Source organism: Canis lupus, chromosome 26 (assembly GCF_048164855.1).
Source record: "Canis lupus baileyi chromosome 26, mCanLup2.hap1, whole genome shotgun sequence".
Lineage (NCBI taxonomy): Eukaryota > Metazoa > Chordata > Mammalia > Carnivora > Canidae > Canis > Canis lupus.
The window spans coordinates 48331743-48354020 of record NC_132863.1 but is presented as its reverse complement, the minus strand read 5'-3'; the positions used below and the strand labels follow the sequence as shown (position 1 = coordinate 48354020).

Genomic DNA, 22278 nt, shown 5'->3' with positions numbered 1-22278 from the left:
GTGACTTCACGTGTGGAGCGAGTCAGGGGAGGACCCCGCGGGGTCTGCGAGCGCGGTCCATCCTCTGGCCCTGGGGGTGGCCGCGCTTCCTTTCCTGACCGCTGGTGCCCCTCCCCCAGGAGTGTGCCCCCGGCTATTACCGGGACACCAAAGGTCTCTTCTTGGGTCGCTGTGTCCCCTGTCAGTGCCACGGCCACTCAGACCGCTGCCTCCCTGGCTCGGGAGTCTGCATGGTGAGCAGGGTCCAGCAAAGGCAGGGCAGCCACCCGAGACAGACCGGGGAAGGTGGGGGCCTTGGGTCGGTGCTTGGGGTGCACTGGGGGAAGCCCGGGGGAAGGGAGGTGCCACGGACGGGCCCTGGATGGCCTTGGGCATAGAGCCCCTGGGGTGCGAGCTGGGTTGGGGTGAGAGCTGATTAGACCCTGCTGCTGGGAAGCAGAGCCTCCGCCCCCGGTGCTCACCTGTCCCTCCCGCCCCAGGGCTGCCAGCACAACACCGAAGGTGACCACTGTGAGCATTGCCTGGCTGGCTTCGTGCGCAGTGGGTCGGAGGACCCCACGGCCCCCTGTGTCAGCTGCCCCTGCCCCCTCTCGGTGCCTTCCAACAAGTAAGTGGGGTCAGCCCATCCAGGGGCCCGACCGTCGCGTGGGGGCCTACGCCTTCACGGCCCGGTAGGGAAGGTCGCCATCCCCTAGCTGGTGGGGTCAGCACCGCCCTCTGGAGGTGGGGGCAGCTGGGGTGCGCTGGCCAGATGGGGCCCCTGGTGGTGTGCAGCGGTGAGAGAACCCCCTCTGTGCCTGCAGCTTTGCCGTGGGCTGTGTCCTGCGAGGGGGCCGCACACAGTGTCTCTGCAAACCCGGCTATGCGGGTGCCTCCTGCGAGCGGTGAGCGGTGGGGTGTGCGGGCAGGGGGGCAGGCGGGCGGATGGACAGACCTGGGGGCCGCAGGGTGGGCGGGTGGACCTGCGGGCGGGGGGCCAGGGAGGGACACAGGCCGCTGACCCCACCCGCGTCGCAGGTGCGCACCCGGCTTCTTCGGGAACCCGCTGGTGCTGGGCAGCTCCTGCCAGCCGTGCGACTGCAGCGGCAACGGTGACCCCAACCTGCTCTTCAGCGACTGCGACCCCCTGACCGGTGCCTGCCGCGGCTGCCTGCGCCACACCGCGGGGCCCCGCTGCGAGAGCTGCGCCCCCGGCTTCTACGGCGACGCCCTGGTGCCGGGCAACTGCACCCGTAGGCGGGCCCAACCCGGAGGGGCTCGTGGGGGCGGCGGGGCGCGGGGCAGCCCACCCGGAGCGGGGCGAGCCGGCGGCGGGAGTGAGGGGCCCAGGCCGGAGAGGCCCGGGCGGGCTGGGGGCGCAGGGAGGCCGGGGCCAGGCGGCGGCTACAGCACGGCCTCTGCAGGGTGTGACTGCGCGGCGTGCGGGACAGAGGCCTGCGACCCCCACACCGGGCGCTGCGTGTGCAAGACGGGAGTGACCGGGCCGCGCTGTGACCGCTGTCAGGTGGGGCTGCCGGGGGCGGGGCCTGGGGCGGGGCGGGGCCTGCTGGTGGGGCGGTTCTCGCTTGGGGCGGGGCCTAAGGGCAGGGGCGGGGCTTGCATGTGGCGACTCAGCTGGGGGCGGGGCCTGTGGTGAGGGCGGGGCCTGTGGGGGCGGGGCCTGCAGGTGGGGCGGCCCTTGGCTGGGGGCGGGGCCTGCTGGTGTGGTTCTTGGCTGGGGGCGGGGCCTGGGGGTGGGGCCTGCAGGGGGTTTGGCTAGGGGCGGGGCCTGGTGTGGTTCTTGGTTGGGGGCGGGGCCTGGGGTAGGGGCGGGGCCTGCTGGTGGGGCAGTTCTTGGTTGGGGGCGGGGCCTGCCGGTGTGGTTCTTGTTGGGGGCGGGGCCTAAGGGCAGGGGCGGGGCTTGCATGTGGCGACTCGGCTGGGGGCGGGGCCTGTGGCTGAGGGCAGGGCCTGTGGGGGCGGGGCCTGCAGGTGGGGCGGCCCTTGGCTGGGGGGCGGGGCCTGCAGGGGGCAGTATGAGCCCCCCCCCCCCCCCCCCCCCGCAGCCTGACCGCACCCTGTACCGCAGGAAGGATACTTCGGCTTCCAGGACTGTGGGGGCTGCCGCCCGTGCGCCTGCGGACCCGCCGCGGAGGGCTCTGAGTGCCACCCCCAGAGTGGGCAGTGCCACTGCCGGCCGGGGGCTGGAGGGCCTCAGTGCCGTGAGTGCGCCCCCGGCCACTGGGGGGTGCCCGAGCAGGGCTGCAGGCGTGAGTACAGTGGGTGGGTGGGTGCTGGGGGGTAGCTGGCGCCCCAGGATCCTTTGCCCGCCACTCACCCTGCCCCTCCCCACCTAGGCTGCCAGTGCCAGGGGGGCCACTGTGACGTGCACACAGGCCGCTGCACATGCCCCCCTGGGCTCAGCGGGGAGCGCTGTGACACCTGCAGCCAGCAACACCAGGTGCTGGTGCCAGACGGGCCCGGGGGCCATGGCGTCCACTGTGAAGGTGTGTCCCTGCACTGCAGGCCTGCTCGACGGCCACTCCTGTCTCCCCAGCTCCTCCAGGTCCACGAGGGGCCCCTGCCCCTCACCACCTGGTGGCCCTTATGTCTCTCTCCATTTCCAGAGAAGCCTTGTGACCCCTGCCCCCCTCTCAGTTTTCCAGGGGACCCCTGGACTCCGTGCTGGCCACACTCCCGCCTTTTGATCCCTACCAGCCCTGGCCCCTGGCCAGCCTGGAATCCCTTGAGCTTGTACTGACTTCCTGGCACCTGCCCCATGTTTAGAGACCTCTTGATCCCTGTGCTGACTTTTCAACCGGTCCTAAAAGCCCCATGCTTCCCTCTGACCCTCACCAATCTCATCCCCTTCGGCCCGGCTCCATATTCCCGGGCCAGCTCCACGACCCTGGGCTGACCCATCCCCACCACGGTGACCCCACAGGGGTCCTTCCCTGCCCCCGCGCCAGCCCCTGCCCCGCACTGACCCACCTGTGCTGCCCGCAGTGTGTGACCACTGTGTAGTCCTGCTCCTCGACGACCTGGAGCAGGCGGGTGCCCTCCTCCCTGCCATCCGGGAGCAGTTGCGCGGCATCAACGCCAGCTCTGTCGCCTGGGCCCGGCTGCACAAGCTGAACGCCTCCATTGCCACCTTGCAGGTAGGTACCTGTCGGTCTGGCCTTCCTGACTGTCCTCTCAGGTTGCGGGCTCTCACCTGCTCTCCTCCCCAGAGGCAGCTCCAGAGTCCCCTGGGCGTCCGCCACGAGACAGCGCAGCAGCTAGAGGCCCTGGACCAACAGAGCTCGAGCCTCGGGCAGGATGTGCAGAGGCTGGACAGCCAGGCAGGCCCCGGGGACCCCCGCCCGGGAGGCCCCTCCCATCGAAAGCCCCTTCCCCTGGAACCCTCCCCATCAGAGACTGCACCCCCAGAGGCTCCTCTCTCAGGGCCACAGATCGTCCCTCTCCCAGGGCCACAGATCCTTGGTTCAGGCTGTGGCCTGATGGGATGCTGTGTCCACAGGCCACGAGAGCCCTGGCCCAGGCCAGCCGGCTGCTGGACAGCACTGAGGCCTCGCTGGGCCGGGCACAGACGCTGCTGGTGGCCATCCGGGCTGTGGACCGCGTCCTGAGTGGTAGGGGCCAGCCCGGCCGGGCAGGGGATGAGGGCAAGCCGCGTGGTGCTCCGGGTCCGCAGGCTTTGAGGGACCGGCAGGGTTTGGCTGTTGCTACGTGGCCGAGGGAACAGCAGGGCAGCGTGGGAGGCAGGAGAGGGTGCGGGTACGGCCAGACCAGGGGCAGGTGGGCGCCGTGGGCATGCCGGTGCCCTCCTTGGGGATCCCCTGTCCCCCTTGGGGGTACTCTGCTCTGTGGGAAAATCTGCTTAGTTACAAACAGGTCTGTTGTGAAGAGAAAAGACGGGGGGGCAGGGAGGAGGTGGGATGGCGGCTGACCTGGGGCAGGGGCTGGCGGAGAGGAGGCCGCGGGGTGCTGGGGTGGGGCTGGGGAAGGCCAGGGGGCCGGGCAGCGTGCTGGGGCCCCGAGAGTGCTCGGCTGCGGTCTCGGGCGTGCGAGTGAGTGTGCAGAGGTCCGCCTGGGCAGCAGGCCGGCCCGACAGCCCTCCCCCGCCCCCAACAGAGCTCGAGTCCCAGACGGACCTGCTGTTCCCGGCCAATGCCTCCGCCCCGTCGGGCGAGCACGTGCGCCGGACCCTGGCCGAGGTGGAGCGGCTGCTGGGGGCAATGCGGGCCCGAGACCTGGGAGCCCCGAGGGCCGCGGCTGAGGCCGAGCTGGAGGAGGCCCAGAGATGTGAGTGGCTGCAAGTGGCTTGAGCTGGGCCAGACGGGGGCTGGGCAGGCCCAGGGAGGGGGGGAACCCGGATCCTCACCCAAACCACCGTCCCCACCTGGGCGCAGTGCTGGCCCGTGTGCAGGAGCAGCTGACCGGCCGCTGGGAGCAGAACCAGGCGCTGGCCGCACGTGCCCGAGACCAGCTGGCCCAGCACGAGGCTGGCCTCATGGACCTTCGAGGGGCCCTGAACCGGGCGGTGGGCACCACTCGGGAGGCTGAGGAGCTCAACAGCCGGAACCAGGAGCGCCTGGAGGACGCCCTGGTGAGGGGCCCTCTCCCCCTGCCCACTCCCGCTCCTATCCTGTGGCTTCTTGTCACCGCCCCGTCATGCTTCCGTTCCTGTCCCCCTGTGCTTCCCCCACGGACTCCAGCGGCGGAGGCAGGAGCTGTCCCGGGACAACACCACTGTGAGGGCCACTCTGCAGGCCGCCAGCGACATCCTAGCCCGGCTGTCTGAGCTCCTGCGGGGTATGGACCAGGCCAGGGAGGTGAGTGCTGCCCCTCCCGGGGGCACCGAGGCAGGTTCCCACGGGGGCTCGCGTTCTCCAGGCTATGTGGGCCGCTGGCCAGAACACAGACTCTGGGTTCCCGGATGCAGGGAGACTAGTAAGGGGGTTGAGGGTCCCGCTTAAGGCCCCACCCGCCCCCACCCAGGAGTATGAGCACCTTGCTGCCAACCTGGACGGGGCCCGGACGCCACTGCTCGAGAAGATGCGGGCCTTCTCCCCAGCAAGCAGCAAGGTGGACTTGGTGGAGGCCGCGGAGGCCCATGCGCAGCAGCTGCACCAGCTGGCCCTCAACCTGTCCAGGTGCGAGGCCTGCAGAGTGCCCGGGGGCGCAGCCGGTCTGGGAGGGCTCTCGGAGGAAGGTCCCAGCAGAAGTCCCGGCCCGCATTGGCTTCACGGGATCAGAGAGGCCCGCCTGGCGGGCAGCGGGGCAGGGGCTGGAGCGGGCGGGCAGGTTGGCCCGGCAGCGGTGAGGCAGGAGAGCCTGAGGGTCTGGCCTGCAGGCCACTGACCTGCCCCGTGTCCCCAACCCGCCCGCACGCAGCATCATCCGTGGCGTCAACCAGGACCGCTTCATCCAGCGCGCCCTCGAGGCGGCGCACGCCTACGGCAGCATTCTACAAGCTGTGCAGGCCGCCGAGGGGGCCGCCGGCCAGGCCCTGCAGCAGGCGAGCCACGCGTGGGCGGTGAGGCCCTGAACCTGCCCGCAGCCCAGCGCGAGCCCCCTCACACCCCGGCCCCTGGTGCCCGCCAGGCGGGTCTGAGCCGCATCCTGCCCCCATGTCTGCAGGTGGTGGTGCAGCGGGGCCTGGCGCCCCGAGCCCGAGAGCTGCTGGCCAACAGCAGTGCCCTGGCGGAGGCCGCGCTCAGGGAGCAGCAGAGGCTGGGCCGTGGTGAGTGCCGGGGAGCCCCGGCTCCGGTCGCATTTGGGGGCGCGGTGGTCGGCGACTGAGGGTGACGGCTGCCCCGCGTGGGAGTCCTGCTCACCACCTGCTCGGCGTGTGGCCCAGGGAGCTCGGCAAAGACCTGCCGCCCACCCTGGCCTTGTGGGGGACCCCGGGGCTCCAGAGAGGCCGAGAGGGGTCTCTCCTGCTGTCCTGACTGGAGCCCGATGGATGAGAAAGTGCGGGCCGGGGTCAAAGGGCACATGCTCTGCTGCTAGAGCGTCGGTGCGTGCGGCCCCTGGGCAGTGGCCTGGCTCCTCTGAGGCTCCCTTGTGTTACCTGTGGGGTGGGGGGGTGACCATCTGCCGTGGGACCGGGCGGCTGCAGGAGCCTGTCGCTCTGGGGGCCTCCCCAAGCCCAGGGCCCTCGCGTCCGGGGGCCCCCGTCTATGTGCTGTTGGCTTTGGCCTTCCTTCCTGGTGAGGCGGGCGGAGGCGGGCTGTTGGCGTGGGCCGCACTGGGGTTCCTGGGGCTGAGGCTGCCTCCCCCCGCAGCGTGGGCTACCCTCCAGGGCACTGGGACCCAGCTCCGAGACGCCCAGGCCAAGAAGGAGCAGCTGGCGGCCCGAGTGCAGGCGGTGCAGGCCATGCTGGCCATGGACACCGGTAGGTCGGTCCTCGCCCCTGCCCTTGGCCCGTCCCGGGGCGGACAGCTCTGCTCCACGGCCATCGTGCCCGCCAGGGCTCTCCAGCGGGCTCTGAGGGGGGACGTGTTTGCACCCGCGCCGTCCAGAGCAGTGAGCGGCCCCCGCCCTGGGGACCTGCCTCTGCTCAGGAAACACCAAGGTAGCTCCAAGGAGCCGGTGAAGACGGGAAGGGAACAGGAGAGAAATAAAATGGGTTTGGGGGGGCACGGAGAGCGTGCAGCAGGGACGTTTCATCCTTAGAGGTTGGGGGCATTGGGCATGACCTGGCTCCCAGGTAGGATGTCCAAGGGAGGGTACAGTTGGTCGGAGGGCATGAGGTAGAGATGGGAGCCCGGAGGCCATGTGGCTGGAGCCAAGGACCCAGGGGAGGCCTCTGGGCAACGGGTGATGCGCCTGACCCAGGTCCAACCCGTGCAGCCACCAACTCGAGGGTAGGATGTCCCAGCAGGCTTGGGTGTGGGGCTGCAGGGGCTGAGGCAGGGCCGTGGGATGGATGATGGGGGCCGTGGGGGCACAGGGCTGAGCTGACGCGGGTGTGGCCTGAGAAGCTGACACCGGGAGCTCCATGGTGGAGGGAGGACACAGAGGGTGGTTCTTGGGGCTTTCGTGGGATCCGTGGGGGGTGGGCGCCCCTGTTGTGGGACCTCGTCAGGGAGGAGTGGGTGGTCCCCCCCAAGGGGACGTGAAGCTGGAGCGTCCTAGCCTGTGCCGTGCCCGCCACAGATGAGGCGAGCCAGAAGATTGCTCACGCCAAAGCTGTGGCCACCGAAGCCCAGGCCACGGCCGCCCGCGTGCAGTCTCGGATTCAGGACATGCAGAGGAACCTGGAGCAGTGGCAGGGCCAGTACGGAGGCCTGCGGAACCAGGACCTGGGCCAGGCGGTGCTGGACGCAGGCCGCTCAGGTGGGCCCCGGGCGCAGTGCCCCCAACGGCGGGGCGTGGGGGCGGGGTGGCCAGGCTGTCACGTCACCCTGTCTGCCCCTCGCAGTGTCCACCCTGGAGAAGACGCTGCCTCAGCTGCTGGCCAAGCTGAGCCTCCTGGAAAACCGTGGGGTGCACAACGCCAGCCTGGCCCTGTCGGCCAGCATCGGCCGAGTGCGGGAGCTCATCGCGCAAGCCCGAGGAGCCGCCAGCAAGGTGGGTGCGGGGGCCCGGGGACAGGCGCCCGAGGATCTGGGGCGGACACTGAGGAGCCCCCCCCACAGGTGAAGGTGTCCATGAAGTTCAACGGGCGCTCAGGGGTGCAGCTGCGGGCCCCTCGGGACCTCTCCGACCTCGCCGCCTACACCGCTCTCAAGTTCTACCTCCAGAGCCCGGAGCAGGAGCCGGGCCGGGTCACCAGGGACCGCTTTGTGCTCTACATGGGCAGCCGCCAGGTTCGGGCCGGGCTGGGCCGTGCGGGCGCCGGCTGGGAGCGGGCGGGCTGCGCCGCGTCCCCACCCCGCTGACTCCTGTCGCCACAGGCCGTCGGGGACTACATGGGTGTGGCTCTGCGGAACCAGAAGGTGCAGTGGGTGTACCGCCTGGGGGAGGCGGGCCACGCTGTCCTCAGCGTCGACGAAGATATCGGGGAGCAGTTCGCAGCAGTTAGCATTGACCGGTGGGTGGCCCGGCCCCCTGCGCTCCCCCTGCCGCCCCCCCCGGCCTGCCCCTCACCCCGCCTCTGCCCACAGGACCCTCCAGTATGGCCACATGTCCATCACGGTGGAGAAGCAGATGCTCCATGAGACCAAGGGTGACACGGTGGCCCCGGGGCCCGAGGGGCTGCTCAGCTTGCAGCCCGACGACTTTGTCTTCTACGTGGGGAGCTACCCCAGCAACTTCACGGTGCGCCTGGCTGGGGCGGGGGCGGCCCTGCACGCCCGTCCTACACACCCCACTCCGCGTCCACCTGCGCTCTTGGCGCCTGCGCCGGGGCTGGGGGCAAGGAGCCCTGACCGTGCCCTGTGCCCGCAGCCCCCCGAGCCCCTCCGCCTTCCTGGCTACCTGGGTTGCATTGAGATGGACACGCTCAACGAGGAGGTGCTCAGCCTCTATAACTTCGAGGACATCTTCGGGCTGGACACGGCCGTGGACAGACCTTGTGCCCGGTACGTGCCGCCAGGGCCAGGCCCGCATCCCCCCTCGGCTGCTCTTGGCTGACCTCTGACCTCTGGCCTGTAGCTCCAAGTCGACCGGGGACCCCTGGCTCACTGACGGCTCCTACCTGGACGGCTCCGGCTTCGCTCGCATCGGCGTGGAGGCTCAGATGGGCTCTTACAAACGCTTTGAGCAGGAGCTGCGCCTCGTGTCCTCCAGCGGCATCATCTTCTTCATGCAGCACCAGGCACGCAGGCCCAGCCGGGTGCACACACCCCTGGCCCCCACCCCATGCCGACCCTGCCCCCCACCCCATGCTGACCCTGCTCCCCACCCCATGCCGACCTTGCCCCCCTACCCCATCCCGACTCTGCCCCCCAATGCTGACCCTGTCCCCACACCTTCCCCATGCCAACCCTGCCTCCCAACCCCACCCCATGCCGACTCTGCCCCCCCCACCCCGACCCTGCCCCCACCCCATGCTGACCCTGCCCCCCACCCCAGGACCAGTTCCTGTGCCTGGCCGTGCAGAACGGCAGCCTCCTGCTCCTCTATGACTTGGGCACCGGCCTGCAGAAGGCCTCCCCGCAGCACACGCAGCACGAGGAGGTGCAGAGACTGCTAGCCCTGGGCACGGCCAGCAAGGCGGTGAGGCTGGGCTCGGGGAGGGCTGGCGGGCAGCGGGAGGGCCCGCAGGCGCACGCCTCACCCTCAAGGCCTGCACCCGGCGCCTCACAGATCCAGGTGTTCCTGCTGCGGGGCACTCAAAACCGCGTCAGCCGGGTGCTGGTGCGCGTGGAGAGGATCAACGTGTTCAGCGTGGAGCACAACAGCACCCTGGAGCTGGCCGACTCCTACTACCTGGGGGGCGTGCCGCCCGACCAGCTGCCCCCGAGGTGCGCGGGCGGTGCCAGGGTTGGCGGGGGGCGGGGGGCTCTGGGCGGCCGCCCTGACGCTCGCCCCCCGCAGCCTGCGGCAGCTCTTCCCCTCCGGAGGCTCGATCCGCGGCTGCGTCAAGGGCATCAAGGCGCAGGGCAAGTACGTGGATCTCAAGAGGCTGAACACCACCGGCGTCAGCTCGGGCTGCACTGCCGACCTGCTGGTGAGCACCCCCGCCCGGCCGGCGCCCCCGTGGGCCGTGCGGCAGGCCCCTCACCGGCACCCTCCCGTAGGTGGGACGGGCCATGACTTTCCACGGCGACGGCTACCTGTCCCACGAGCTCCCCGACGTCCCGCCTGTCGTGACCCACATCTACTCCGGCTTAGGCTTCCGCAGCACCCGGGACGACGGTCTGCTCTACCACCAAGCGCTCCTGGTGCGTGCACCCCGACCCCGAGCAGCGGCCGCGCGGGGTGTGGGGGCGGAGGGCTGGCGCCCGGGCCCCCGCCTGCTCTGCTGACCCGGCCGCGGTCCCCAGGAGGGGCCATGCCAGGTGTCCCTGCAGCAGGGCCGTGTGACGCTCCGGCTGGTGAGGATGGAGGTGAAAACTCAAAGGAGCTTTGCCGACGGCGCCCCCCACTACGTGGCCTTCTACGGCAACAACACGGGGTGAGCCTGCGCCGCCGGGGCTCCCGCAGCGACGTCCAGGGAGGGTGGGGGGCACTGGGCGGGAGAAACACTGCTCTCCCCGCAGGGTCTGGCTCTACGTGGACGACCAGCTGCAGCAGATGAAACCCCACCAGGGCCCGCCCCCCGGGCTGCAGCCTCAGCACCCCCCTCGGCTCTATCTGGGGGGCGGTTCCACAACCGGCGACGCGGTCAGCTTCACTGGCTGCATCAGCAACGTATTCCTGCTGCGGTGAGCCTGAGCCGTGGGCGGCACGGGGGGGCGGGCGGGCAGGTGCCGGGGTGCCCCCACCCTCGCCCCCGGGCTGACCCCGCCACCCTCCTCAGGCCGCTGGGGCCGCAGCGCGTGTTTGACCTGCAGCAGGGCTGGGACAACGTGAACGTGACCTCAGGCTGCGCCCCTGCCCCACGCACCCAGCCCCAGGGGCAGGGGCCTCGAGGACTGCGGGCCGCCCAGAAGGTGGGGCACCTGGAGGCTGGGGTGGGCGGAGCGGTGGGTGGGGGTCGGAAGGCAGCCCCCCACCTTCCTGCTTCCTTCCGCCCCCCAGGCCGGCCGACACAGCCGCCAGCCCCCCCAGGACCCTGCGTGCTCCTCACCCTGGCCCCTCAGCGCCATCCAAGACGCCTACCAGTTTGGGGGCCCCCTGTCTGGTCACCTGGAGTTCACCCACGTGCCGGCCACCCCCAGGAACGGGTAAGGCGGGGTCAGGTGGGGAGGCGCGGGGTGGCCGCCCTGGCTGACGGCCTTGCTCGGCTTCCAGGTTCCACATGTCGATGCTGGTGCGCCCCCACCTCCCGCGAGGACTCCTGCTCCTCGCGGCCCCCCTCGCAGATGGCAGCCCCTCCCTGGTCCTCTTCCTGAGCCACGGATACTTTGTCGCGCAGACAGAAGGCCCCGGGCCCCAGCTCCGAGTGCGGAGCCGCCAGCGTTCACGGACCAACCGGTGGCACACGGTGAGGAGCTGGGGGTGGGGGACAAGGGCCGGGTCCTGGGCGTTCCCATTCTGACGTCCCTTCCGGCCCGCAGGTGTCTGTGCGGTGGGAGAAGACGCGGATCCAGCTGACGATCAATGGGTTCCGGGCCCGGGACCAGGAGGGACCCGGCCAGCAGCACCAGGCGGCAGGGAGCCCCCGGCCCCACACTCTGTTCGTGGGGGGCCTCCCTGCCAGTGGCTTCAGCCCCCGGCTGCCAGTGAGAAGCACCTCGGGCCGCACCCCCTCCTCACTGACCCGCCCTCCCCGGCCCCTGGGACCTGCCGCCACAGCAGCCCCTCTGTCCCCACAGGTGGCCGTCGGCAGCTTCAGCGGCTGTGTGAGGAGACTGCGGCTGGACGGACAGCCCCTGGGGGCCCCCACACGGGTGACAGGGGTCACGCCGTGCTTCTCAAGGCCCCTGGAGGAGGGCCTGTTCTTCGCGGACAGCGGGGGTGTCGTCACCCTAGGTCTGTAGGGCGTGGCTGTGCCCTGGGCCAGGCAGGGAGGGGGGGCGCCCGGGCCTTCCTCACCACCCCTTCCCACAGACACCCTGGGGGCCCCTCTCGAGACCCTGGAGCTGGAGGTCCGGCCTCAGACAGCCAGTGGCCTGGTCTTCCACCTGGGCCGGGTGCAGGCACCGCCCTACCTGCAGCTGCAGGTGCTGGAGAAGCAGGTAAGTGGTGGGCCCGTGGGGAAAGGGGAAACGGGAGGGGGGGGTGCGGGACAGGGGCTCCCCTCCTGACCTCCCCCCGCCCCCAGGTCCTGCTGCGGGCCGACGATGGCGCAGGGGAATTCTCCACGTGGGTGACGTGCCCCGCAGCCTTGTGTGATGGGCAGTGGCACCGCCTGGCGGGTGAGTTGGCCCCCTCTCTCACCCCTGCTTTTCCGCGGAGTGGAGTGCCTGGGGGGCCTTGGGGGTGCAGCTGTGGGGCCCCCAGCCCTCCCCATCACATGGAACCTGTGCCCACAGTGACCAGAAGCGGGAACGTGCTCCAGCTGAAGGTGGACACGCAGAGCAACCACACCGTGGGCCCCGCGCTGGCAGCCTCAGCAGATGCCAGACCACCCCTGCACCTCGGGGGCCTGCCTGGTGAGCGCGGTCTCAGCCTGGGGGTGGGGGCCGCCCCACTTTCACCCCACCCTCCTGAGGGCGCGGCCAGGGGGGCACTGGCCGCTGCTCCAACCCGTCTCCCCCTCGTCCCTTGCTCCCCCAGGGCCCCTGAACGCTCAGGCGGGGCCTCTAGCCTACCGCGGCTGCATGAGGAACCTGGTGCTGAACCGGTCCCCCGTCACCTGGCCTCGCTCTGTGGGCGTCCAGGGTGCAGTGGGGGCCAGCGGCTGCCCCTCCAACCACGCAGCAGAGCGCCCAGGGGCCCTGGCTGGGCATCCACTGGAGGGCCGCCCCAGGCAGGCCGGCTCCCACCTCTCGGGGCCTCCTGCCCCCTTCAGCTGAAGTCTGTGTCTATTTATCTGGACTCTAGATTCTACAGGTGACGAGTCTTCTTTCTGGAAATGGTTTTTTTCAACCGGGGTTTTTAATATTTTTTATCTTTCAATTTCATTATGAGATTCCCCCTCCAATTTTTAATAATATGAGAATCTGCCCCGCTTCTAAAAAATTAAAAAGTAACTTCTGTTTAACTGGGTGTTGACGTTAGATGTGAAAGTAGAGCGTTCACAGGCAGAGCGCGACCCCGGACGTGCCCAGGGCGCTCCCCTCAGCAGCTCCCCTCCTGGGCACACAGCAAAACCAGAATTGGCAGGTAAAAGACAAGACCTTTATTTCTCAGCAAGCTGGAATGGAGGTGAGGGCGTGCGCCACCAGCCCCATCACTGAGGTCGCCAGCCGCGAATCCCAACCCCTTGGGGACAGCAGACAATTAATCTAAGCTCATGTCTTCCTCTTCGTCCTTTTTGTCCTTCCCGTCACCCTCCTGCTCGGATCTGGCACTGTTCTGCATAGCTTTGGCAAATGCTTCCACATCTAAAACGCGTTTAAAAACAAGAGGTGACCTTTCTAGACCCTGGCCTGGAACCGCTGACCAAATTAAGGCCCAGGACCACCGAGACCCCACGCCCGGGTGGCCAGCCCCAGGCTGTGCAAACAGGGGAGGCCTTTGAACTATAAGGATTAAGACAAACTCGGCCTTGGTGTGTGTGTGTGTGGGGGGGGGGGGGCGCACTCACCGCCCTTGTTGGCCGCCTCCACGGCCTCTGCAGGCAGCCCAAACTGGCACATGAGGGGGCCCAGCTGCCCCGAGGCCAACGCTGCGCTGAACATGCCCAGGGCCTGCAAAGGAAAGCCAGACAGGCCTGAGCCCCAGGGGAGAAGGAGGTGCGGGGGCCAGTCGCAGGGGCAGGGACGCTCAGTGACAAGGAACCACGCTGAAGGCAGGGCACCCAGGCCATAGCCTCTACCTGCTGGAACTGGGGCGAGGTCAGAGTGTTCTGGATCTCCTCTGCTGTCTGCGGCAGTGACTCCCCAGAGGGCAGGTAGGGCAGCAGGCGCTCCTGGACGTCCGCGTTGGCAAGGATAGGTGCCATGATCTCGGGCGTCAGAACACTGGCCAGGTCAACTAAGGCACAAGCACACAGCCATCAGCGGCTCGAGGCCCACACAGACACCCACGCAGGAGGCCAGCCACGGACACCCAAGCCCTGAGGTGTGGCAAGGTGAGGGGAGCAGAGGTGACATACGTGCAGGGCAGCGGCTCAGCCAGGGACATGCTTGGCCCCATGCCTTGGAAAGCCAGCGAGCGAGCAGGAAGGGGGCAGCAGGCACCTTCACCCCCCAGCCTGGAGCCGAGCAGCACGTGTTACCTTGCTGGCCGCCTCCAGGCCCGGCCGGCACGTTCATAGTAGCTAGAATGCTCTGAAGGTCGCTCAGCTGGATGGGCTGGGTTGGGCTGGCCGCCGTGCTGGTTCCATTACCTGAACTGGGTGCGGGGCTCGGGCTGGTCACCGAGGCAGCTGCTGGAGCAGAGGGGGCTGGGGTGGCTCGGGTAGAAGAGGTGGTAGAGGATGGGGTGACTGCTGCCGACTGGCTCCGGGAGCTGGGAAGAGGGAGGGCAGCCATGGAGCGGCCACGCACCCTAAAGGCGCCCACAGAGCACGTCGGTCCCGCTGCCAAGGTCCTTGTGTTGCCAGGAATCCAGGAACGGTCTAGACCCCGAAAAGGACCCTCCCCAGAGGTCTTTTTTGTCCTTCCATACCTCCTATGTCCAGTCTCCCTGGAGGAGGGGAGGCCTGGGGGCACCCAGGCGTGGTGGGGGGCAGAATACGAGGCTCACCTGGATGAAGAGCTGCTTGCTGGAGGCCCTCCACTCCCCAGTAAGCTGGCCAGGCCTGGCCCGGTCAGGGCCCCCAGCCCACCTGCAAGGAGACAGGAGTTCAGATGCCACACCCTCTCCCTGCTGAACACCCTGTGCTAAAACCAAGGGACGAACAGGGACGAGTGGTGACCACAGTGGGCTGCGGTGCTGGAGTAGTGACTGCTCACACCTCAGCATTCTGGAAGCTTATTTTGTAAGTAAGATCACTAATGACACACTGAGGTCCAAGGTGACACGTAGTCCAAACTTGGGAGAGTGCCGAGTGTTTTCCTTCCGCCCAAGAAACACACCCCTCCCGGCCCAACAGCAGGTGGTGGCGGGCAGGACCCCCAGAGTGAACCGGAGGGCCCCAGGCAGGAGCCTCACTCCCAGGCCAGCTGTGCTCCCCCTACCCACCGGCCTGAGGACAGGGGTCACTCAGAGCCAACGAGAAGCTTAAGAGGAAAAATTCAAATCCCCAGGCAATCTAACTGAAGGCCATCCACTCTAACAGGCCCGCAAGGGCGCGTGCACTTACCCAGTCCTCCAAGGCCAGCAGGTCCAATCAGCTGCATGAGCTGGCTGTGGCTCATGTTTCCCAGCAGGCTCTGCAAACCGCCCTCACCTGTAAGACAGAAGGTGCTCAGACTTGGGGCTTGGTGCTCGGGTCAACACCTGCAGGGAGCACAGGGATTCTGGGGGCTTCTGATGAGACAGTGCGCGCGTGTACGCGCGCGCACACGCGCACACACGCACACACACACACACACCCCTGGTACGTAGCGCCTGAAAGGAGCCAACAGGGTAGAGCTCAGACACTGCTCTATCACCAAGAGATGGGCGGGTGGGGGCGGGGGGCCTGACTTGGAAGTGATAAGAAACTTCTACCTTAGAAGCCTCCATTTCCACTTAAAAACAACCAGGCTGGGGACACCTGGGTGGCTCAGGTCAAGGTCCCAGGATGGAGCCCCACATCCAGCTCCAGGCTCAGGAGGGGATTTGCTTCCTCCTCTACCCTCTGCCCCTCCCCCATTACATGTGCTCTTCATAAATAAACAGAATCTTAATAAAGAAATGAAAAACCAAACAACCAGACTGCACATTCAGGGGTCCACGTCATTGACATCTACGGACATGCCAGCACATTCTGGAAGGTGATCATTACCGCCCAGTGCAGAAAGCTCATGGCCGCCACTCCCGCTGGTCCCCAAGGCTCCAGGCATGGGAGGGTTGTTCAGATACTCGTTGACCTTCCGGCAATGCTCCTCGTCCTGATCCGTCTTGGGCTCCTGCGGGGGGAGGACAGGACCACAGCTGCAGCCGAGAGCAGCCCACCGCCACTGAAGTAGCTAACAGACTGGCGAGGCTGACAGGTGCTTCCCTGTCCACAGCCACACAGCACCCAGCGGGCCCCGCAGGGCTGACGGGAACAGCAGCCCGACCATGTCACCGATGCTGGGGCAACGCTCGGTGTGAGGATGGGGAGATGAAGGCACCGAGCACCCAGTCTGCACACAGCAACGCCTCCTGGGCCTCCAGAATCTGCTTCTTCACACAACAGTCTAAAAGCCAGGAAGCCTTCCTGGGACCCTTTTATCACAGCACTGCCCACGAACCAGCCCCCACCCGGCCCTTCAGCGTTAGTTGGAAACTCAAGAAAGCCCCTGGCAGGCACGCAACTCTAGCACCTCGGGGTGTGGGCTCGTCAGGCAGTGTGCTGTAGGTGGCCCCAGAACCACGAGACAAAGCGCCCGTGACCGAGCACACCCCGTGGGTCTGCTGGGGGCCACAGACACAGCAGGGGGACCGAACAGAGTCCCCCACCCCAGGGCAAGGCTAATGATGAGCAAAATCAGGAAGAAAAAATGAAGGGCCAGTGGAACATTGCCCGGCAAAACCTTGGAGAAAAAACTCATGCCCCCCCCCCCCGCCCCGCCCCCGGTCTGTTTGCAAATGAAGTTTTATTGGACGGCAGCTGCAAGATCCTTACTCCCGTCTAGGCGGCTCGCACGCTACTGGGCAGCGTGGGCAGAGGCAAGCGTCCTGCCCTGCCCCCGGAGAGAAAACTTTTCTGCCTCGCTCCAGAACCACCGTCAGAACTGCAACATGCCCACGTATGCCCACTTCTAACAAGTCACTTCTGGGTTTTAACACAGAGATTCCCCTGCAGCCTTGGCATAAAGTTACTCTTCAACACGCTGCCTGCAACAAAATGACAAATGGGGATGGAAACAAGTCCAACCCCGGAGAAGGCACACTTGACTGCAGCTGTGGGCACCAGGGAGCCCTGGTGCACTGACCCCTGGAGACCCCCCAAAGCACACAACTGGGGTGGAGGAAAGGCAAAGCTCAGAAACATTTGGGAGAGAACACTCCATTTCTGTAAAAAAAACACACCAAGAACACCACACACAGTCACCCCTGCTTTTGCTCGCAGGTGCTCGTGGCCCAGGGTGGGGGAGGGGGGCTGAGAGACCAGCACAGCAGATGCTCTGCACCCACCGACTCAGCCACACTGGGTCCCCCCCCCACAAATCACTCTCATTGGTCTGCCAGGAATTCTGGATCCTACACGGGCACCAGGAGCGCAGCCACAAGTGTGTGGACTCTGGGAGGGGCCCCCAAGCCCCCCCACCAGGAGACACCGGAATTCTCAGGGTCTGGGACAATCACGCTCCGACGGCATCCACGTCTCGTGAAAACGAATTCCACCAACCAGGGAGCTTCTTTCTCACCTGATTTTATTTTTTAATATTTTATTTGAGAGAGAGTCAGAACACAAGCATGGGATGTGGCAGAGGCAGAGAGAGAAGCAGACTCCTGCTAAGCAGGGAGCCCGACGCAGGGCTCCGTCCCAGGACCCCGGGATCATGACCTGAGCTGAAGCAGATGCTCGAGGGACTGAGCCCCCCAGGCTCCCCTTCTCATCTGACTTTACGACGAGAAAATGCAGAATGCAAATAAGACGTCTTATGTACCTGCATCCAGAAGAACAGCCGTTTGGACCCTGCCTTGAACTTGAGCACGTACACCCTCCCGCTGGGGCACTGTGGCACGCGCTTGAACTCACAGTCGTCAGGGAAGATGATCAGGTCCTGCCAAGAGCCACACGTGAAGACGCAGTTAGAGTCACAGACGCGCACGCCGCTGAGCCCCGAGCCCCCCAGGAAACACGCTGGCTCCCAGGTCCGGGGGGTGCACCGGGCGCAGGGCCGAGCAGGGCCCCACCAGGTGGGGAAGCCGGGGCTGATGCGCCCACCACAGCCCTGCAGGCCGGGCGAGGGGCTCACAGGGCCCAGCAGGGAAGGTGGGCGTGCAGCTTCCAAGCGTTTTTAAGAAACGTCTTGGGAACGATGCTCAAAAACGAGTTAGAAGTTGACTCTGCCCTGCTCTTGACTAACAGGTGAGTCTGCAGAACAAAGACCGTGGAACAAAACAGCCGCTCGGGGACCGGCCCAGGCAGCACCCCCGGCGCCCGCTCCTCAGTCTCGGGTGCACAGAGCCTCCCAACACCCTTAGCTCGGCAAAGCGCAGACGGGGGCACCAGGCATCCCACGGACGCGCTCCACGTGCGGCCCCGGCTCGGCTCCGCCACCACCTGCCGCGCCGCCGCCGCGACACTCACGTCCTCCACGTTCCCCGACGTCCTGTCTTTCCAGCAGAAGTGGATGAGGGAGTCATCCGTCTGCTGAATGTACACCAGCCCTTTCCGCTTATCTGGGGTGACGGTAGTTCCTTTGAGTGACATTTTTCCCGCACGAAACTCCACCAAGTACTTGTTTGAGGACCCGCGGGAGCCGGGCACCAGGCTTGGAAAGAGCGCGCCTGAGGTCGTCATCCTGCAGGAGCGGCGGCGAGCAAGGCGGTCAGGGTCAGGGTCAGGGCCCCCGCCCCCGCCCCCGCCCCCGCCCGCCCCGGCCCAGGACCACCCCCCGGTCCCCCCGCCCCGCCCCCCGCGTCCCCCCAGCACCCCCGCCCCCCCGCACGCCGGCTGCCCGGCCCGGGCCCGACAACTTCACCAAGTCGGGCGGCGCGGGACGGGGCCTCGCTCGCCGGGCAGGGCAGGGGCGCGGGGGGCACCGAGGCACCGAGGCACCGAGGCCGCCCCCGCCGACGCGCCCCCGCCCGCGGCCCCAGGCGTCGCGCTGGGCGGACGGGCCGGCACGGCCGCGGCGGACCCCACCGCCCGAGGGCCGCCTGGAGCCGCCCCCCCGCGGGCCAGACCCCGCTCCGGGACCCCGACCGCGCAGCCCCGCCCCGCCGCCCCGCCGCCCCGCCGCCCCGCCGCCCCCGCACCTGCCCGCGCCGCGACTCGGCCGAGAGGCGCCGTCCGGGCTCGCTCTTCCTCCTCAGCGCCTGCCGGGCCCCGCCGGAAGTGCGCCCTCGCCCCGCCCCTCCCGCCGCTCTCGCCGCCGACTGGGCAGGCTCGGGGGCGGGGCCGCCGCGGGGCCGCCGGCGATTGGACGGGGCAGCCGTCCATCGGCCCGCCTCGGCCCGCCCCGCGCCCGCGCTCCCTTCCGGCGGAAGCGCGGGCGGGCGGCGCGCGGCCCAGAGCGGCTCCTATTGTTGCTGTGTCATAGGGGCGCGGCGGCGGCCCCTGGCGGCGGCGCCTGGAACAGCGGGGCGGCCGCCGACCGAGCGGTGGGCGTCGGAGTCGCTCCCCCAGCGCCGCGGGGGGCGGGGGCGCCGCGGGGGCGCCGGGGGCCGCGAGGGGCGTCCCAGGCCCACGAACAGCGGGCGCGGCAGGTCCCGAGACTTCCGGGGACGGCGCCCGGGGCGGGGCCGGGATCTGAGGTCCCCGGGGCCCTGGACTCGGGGACAGAAGTGCTGCCCCTGCCCCCGACCCCGACCCCGACCCCGACCCCGACCCCGAGACGGCAGCGCTGCGGGGCGGCCCCGCGCTCTCCCCCGGGGGCCCCTCCCCCCACTCCCCCCGGGGGGCCCCTCCATCTCCCCCGGGGTCCCCTCCCCCCTCTCCTCCCGGGGTCCCCCTCCCCCATCTCCCCCGGGGTCCCCTCCCCCTCTCCTCCCAGGGTCCCCTCCCCGCTCTCCCGGGGGTCCCCTCCCCCACCTCCTCCCGGGGTCCCTTCTCCCCATCTCCTCCCAGGGGCCCCCTCCTCCATCTTCCCCGGGGTCCCCCTCCCCCATTCCCCTCCCCCCTGGAGTGTAGGGGCCCTGCCCGCTCTCCCCCGGGGTCCCCTCCCTCTCCTCCCAGGGGACCCCTCCCCCACCTCCTCCCGGGGGTCCCCCTCCCCATCTCCTCCCAGGGGACCCCTCCTCCATCTTCCCCGGGGTCCCCCTCCCCCATTCCCCTCCCCCCCCAGTGTGGGAGCCCTGCCTGCTCTCCCCCGGGGTCCCCTCCCCCCTCCATCTCCCCCGGGGTCCCCTCCCCCCTCCATCTCCCCCGGGGTCCCCTCCTCCTCTCCTCCCGGGGTCCCCTCCCCCCATCTCCCCCGGGGTCCCCCTCCCTCTCTCCCCCCATCTCCCCCGGGGTCCCCCTCCCTCTCTCCCCCCATCTCCTCCCAGGGGGACAGTGCTGGTGTGAGGCCCCCAAGGCTCATGTGTGCTCCGCGTGGGAGGAAGCGGAGCGGTGGGTGAAGCCCCGCCAGGTGTTGGCCAGGAGGCCTGGAGCCCTGGCTGCTGAGCCCCCGGGTCCGTCCTGCCCCTGCTGCCAGTTCTCGCAGGCACCAGGTGGGCACAGCCAGCCCCTCCAGAGGCAAGGCCACCAGGCGCCCGCCCCCGCCGCCTGCCAGTACCATCTGCGCCCTTCCGCAGGCGTAAACCTTGGCGTGACCCCTTGGCGGGACCCTTCCCGTAGAAAGCATCCAAGTGGAAGGTAGTTTCTATTTGGAAGACTTACTGGGGCTGGTAACACGTGGGGCTGATGCATTTAATTTCTACATAATGTTCTGTACCTAGTTTGAAGCGCAACCACTTTTTTTTTTTTTAAGATTTATTATTTATTTTAGGGCGCGAGAGACCGCGGGGCAGGGGAGGGCCTGAGGGAGAGGGAGCCCCAAGCGGGCCCTGCTGGGCCGGACCTGAGCCTGAAACCAGAGCCAGCTGCCCCCGCTCAGCGCCCAGGTTCTGTAGCCGTTGCCTTGTGATCTAAAGAATCACCAGTGTCGCTTTGTGCTAGAAAACATTGCTGTTTTTCATTAAAACTGTTGTTTATGTTAATAAGTAATGAGGTGGCATGAGGTGCGCTGACTCTTCTTCATTTCCCAGGAAGGTAAACACCCGCAGGGCAGACCCAGACACACGAGCTCCGCGGGGCCCGGCTCATTCCTGAGACCCCGGGTCCCAGAGCCCGTGACAGCGAGCCCCCGGTGCCCCACGCTCCGGGAAGTCCAGTGGCCGCCTGAACACGGGCCAGCAGGCGGGTGGCACTTCAACGTCAGGGGAAGTTAGAACGCTGCCCCAGGAGGCCGCGGGAAACCAGCTCTGCAGACCCTGGGAGTGAGCTCCCGGCCCAGCCCGCGGCCTGCAGGCCCCCCAAGCACCCCTCTCCTCCAGCCGGGGGCCCGCGTCTGAGGCCGGCCCCCCACAGATGTCCGGCCAGGACAGTGGCCACAGGCAGACAGGTGGCCGTGGCCCCCGGGTGCGCCCACCTCCGGCTGCGGGGCGGCGGGCAGGGCACGGGGACCACGGGCGCAACTGGACGGGCGCAGGACACGTGCCCAGACGCGGCACCAAAGGGGTACAGCCGCGGGAGGCACGGGAGAAGAGCCCACGCCACTATTCCTAGGAGAAGGCAAATTGAAACGTGACGAGAAGGCTGGGGACAGAACGTGACAGTGCTGGGTGCTGGGGACACAGCGGCACAGCCACCTGACGACGCGGTTTGGAGGCAGGTTTTGCTTCTTTAAAGATTTTATTTGACGGAGACCGAGAGCCTGAGCCGGGAGCCCACGCGGACGCGATCCCAGGACCCCCGGATCACGAGCTGGGCCGGAGGCAGACGCTTCGCCGGCGGAGCCTCCACGTGCCCCGGCAGGCGGGTTTTGCTGCCGTCTGTCTGTCTTTCCTTGTTTCTTTCCTGTCAGCGATCCTTTCTTCTTGGGGGGAATCGGAGGCACAGCAAGGGCAAGAACTGCCCCGTGGCCGGGCACACGCACCCCTCCGGCCGTCAGCACCCAGCGGGCGGGCGCACGCTCACAGCCCGAGGACCTGCTGCCTGGGGGGCCCGCCCCCGCCCCACCCCTGCCCCCACCGCTCCAGCGTCGCAGGAGTGCCCTGCCCCGCCCCGCCCCCCCCCCCCCCCCCGCAACGGCAGAGAACTTCTTTCCATTTTTTTTTTATTGTGGTAAAATATACACGACATGAGCGTGACCACCTTAACCCTCGTGGAGCGTGCCATGTGCTGGTGGCAAAGACGCCGCGACGTGCAGCGGCGCCACCGTCCGCCTGCAGAGCCCCGTCACCTGGCACAGAGCCGCCCCCAGCCCCGTCTGCCCCCAGCCCCGTCCCCCCGCCCACGTGCTGTAAGTGGAAGCCCGCAGCGCCGGCCCCTGGGCTGCCGTGTCACCCAGCACGACGTCCTCGGGATGTGCCCGTGCGGCCGCGGGTCCCCGATGCCCGTCCTCCAGGCTGAGCAGTAGCCCCTCGTAGGCCGAGATCACACTCACCCCCCAGCGGACCCCTGGGTGGCTCCTGTGATTCAGCCACGGTGGAGGACGTGGCCGTCAACCTGGAAGTGCGTCTTCAGGACTTTGCTTTCCGCTCTCTCGGGCACAGAACCACAGTGGAGGGAACCCCTGGGGGGCCCAGCGGTTGAGCGTCTGCCTTCGGCCCAGGGCGAGGTCCTGGGGTCCCGGGATCGAGTCCTGCATTGGGCTCCCCACAGGGAGCCTGCTTCTTCCTCTGCCTGTGTCTCTGTCTCTCTGTGTTGCTCATGAATAAATAAATAAAATCTTAAAAAAAAA

At 68.1% G+C, this 22278-nt stretch overlaps 2 protein-coding genes and 2 long non-coding RNA genes across 5 annotated transcripts in view; 3 read left to right on the top strand and 1 right to left on the bottom strand.

Annotated features, from left to right (window-relative positions):
* LAMA5 (laminin subunit alpha 5) overlaps positions 1–12683 on the top strand; it is a 45732-nt gene extending 33049 nt beyond the window's left edge. The window contains exons 42-80 of the mRNA XM_072799739.1: positions 120–233; positions 480–607; positions 804–884; positions 1018–1232; positions 1404–1504; positions 2069–2249; positions 2337–2486; positions 2986–3137; positions 3210–3320; positions 3500–3611; positions 4114–4284; positions 4392–4588; positions 4698–4814; positions 4981–5135; positions 5377–5518; positions 5623–5725; positions 6270–6380; positions 7145–7324; positions 7410–7558; positions 7627–7797; positions 7885–8021; positions 8095–8248; positions 8378–8511; positions 8585–8747; positions 9005–9148; positions 9239–9396; positions 9470–9602; positions 9673–9816; positions 9919–10049; positions 10135–10299; positions 10395–10527; positions 10616–10761; positions 10829–11021; positions 11095–11259; positions 11353–11509; positions 11588–11715; positions 11802–11895; positions 12013–12132; positions 12257–12683. Of these exons, the coding sequence (XP_072655840.1) occupies positions 120–233; positions 480–607; positions 804–884; positions 1018–1232; positions 1404–1504; positions 2069–2249; positions 2337–2486; positions 2986–3137; positions 3210–3320; positions 3500–3611; positions 4114–4284; positions 4392–4588; positions 4698–4814; positions 4981–5135; positions 5377–5518; positions 5623–5725; positions 6270–6380; positions 7145–7324; positions 7410–7558; positions 7627–7797; positions 7885–8021; positions 8095–8248; positions 8378–8511; positions 8585–8747; positions 9005–9148; positions 9239–9396; positions 9470–9602; positions 9673–9816; positions 9919–10049; positions 10135–10299; positions 10395–10527; positions 10616–10761; positions 10829–11021; positions 11095–11259; positions 11353–11509; positions 11588–11715; positions 11802–11895; positions 12013–12132; positions 12257–12495 (5679 nt within the window). The 3' untranslated portion in view covers positions 12496–12683. The remainder of the gene's footprint in view (positions 1–119; positions 234–479; positions 608–803; positions 885–1017; positions 1233–1403; positions 1505–2068; positions 2250–2336; positions 2487–2985; positions 3138–3209; positions 3321–3499; positions 3612–4113; positions 4285–4391; positions 4589–4697; positions 4815–4980; positions 5136–5376; positions 5519–5622; positions 5726–6269; positions 6381–7144; positions 7325–7409; positions 7559–7626; positions 7798–7884; positions 8022–8094; positions 8249–8377; positions 8512–8584; positions 8748–9004; positions 9149–9238; positions 9397–9469; positions 9603–9672; positions 9817–9918; positions 10050–10134; positions 10300–10394; positions 10528–10615; positions 10762–10828; positions 11022–11094; positions 11260–11352; positions 11510–11587; positions 11716–11801; positions 11896–12012; positions 12133–12256) is intronic.
* Positions 12684–12798: 115 nt separating this feature from the next.
* On the bottom strand, positions 12799–18810 carry ADRM1 (ADRM1 26S proteasome ubiquitin receptor). Of its 2 annotated transcripts, none has more exons than XM_072801691.1 (10): positions 18650–18810; positions 17979–18192; positions 17332–17448; positions 15519–15642; positions 14892–14978; positions 14333–14414; positions 13863–14095; positions 13461–13618; positions 13230–13332; positions 12799–13026 (listed from the first exon to the last, which is right to left on the bottom strand). In XM_072801691.1, the coding sequence occupies exons 2-10, from the start codon at positions 18189–18191 to the stop codon at positions 12923–12925; spliced, it is 1221 nt and encodes a 406-aa protein (XP_072657792.1). In that variant the 5' UTR covers position 18192; positions 18650–18810; the 3' UTR covers positions 12799–12922. The 2 variants fall into 2 exon arrangements, with proteins under 2 accessions (XP_072657792.1, XP_072657793.1); XM_072801692.1 differs by having other exon boundaries at positions 13974–14095.
* Positions 16280–18152, top strand: LOC140618787 (uncharacterized). Its single transcript, XR_012018852.1, has 2 exons — positions 16280–17539; positions 17757–18152. It is a non-coding gene; the product is annotated as an uncharacterized lncRNA (long non-coding RNA).
* Positions 18811–19825: 1015 nt separating the features above from the next.
* On the top strand, positions 19826–22278 carry LOC140618762 (uncharacterized). The gene is made up of 3 exons (XR_012018835.1): positions 19826–20189; positions 20582–20937; positions 21102–22278. It is a non-coding gene; the product is annotated as an uncharacterized lncRNA (long non-coding RNA).

Coding starts and splice junctions, on each gene's coding strand:
- ADRM1 (XM_072801691.1), bottom strand. CDS start 18,191: ATGACGACCTCAGGCGCGCTCTTTCCAAGCCTGGTGCCCGGCTCCCGC. Junction 14,979..15,518: donor TGAGCTTTCTGCACTGGGCG/GTAATGATCACC, acceptor TCTGTCTTACAG/GTGAGGGCGGTTTGCAGAGC. Junction 13,619..13,862: donor GCCTGGAGGCGGCCAGCAAG/GTAACACGTGCT, acceptor CTTGTGCCTTAG/TTGACCTGGCCAGTGTTCTG.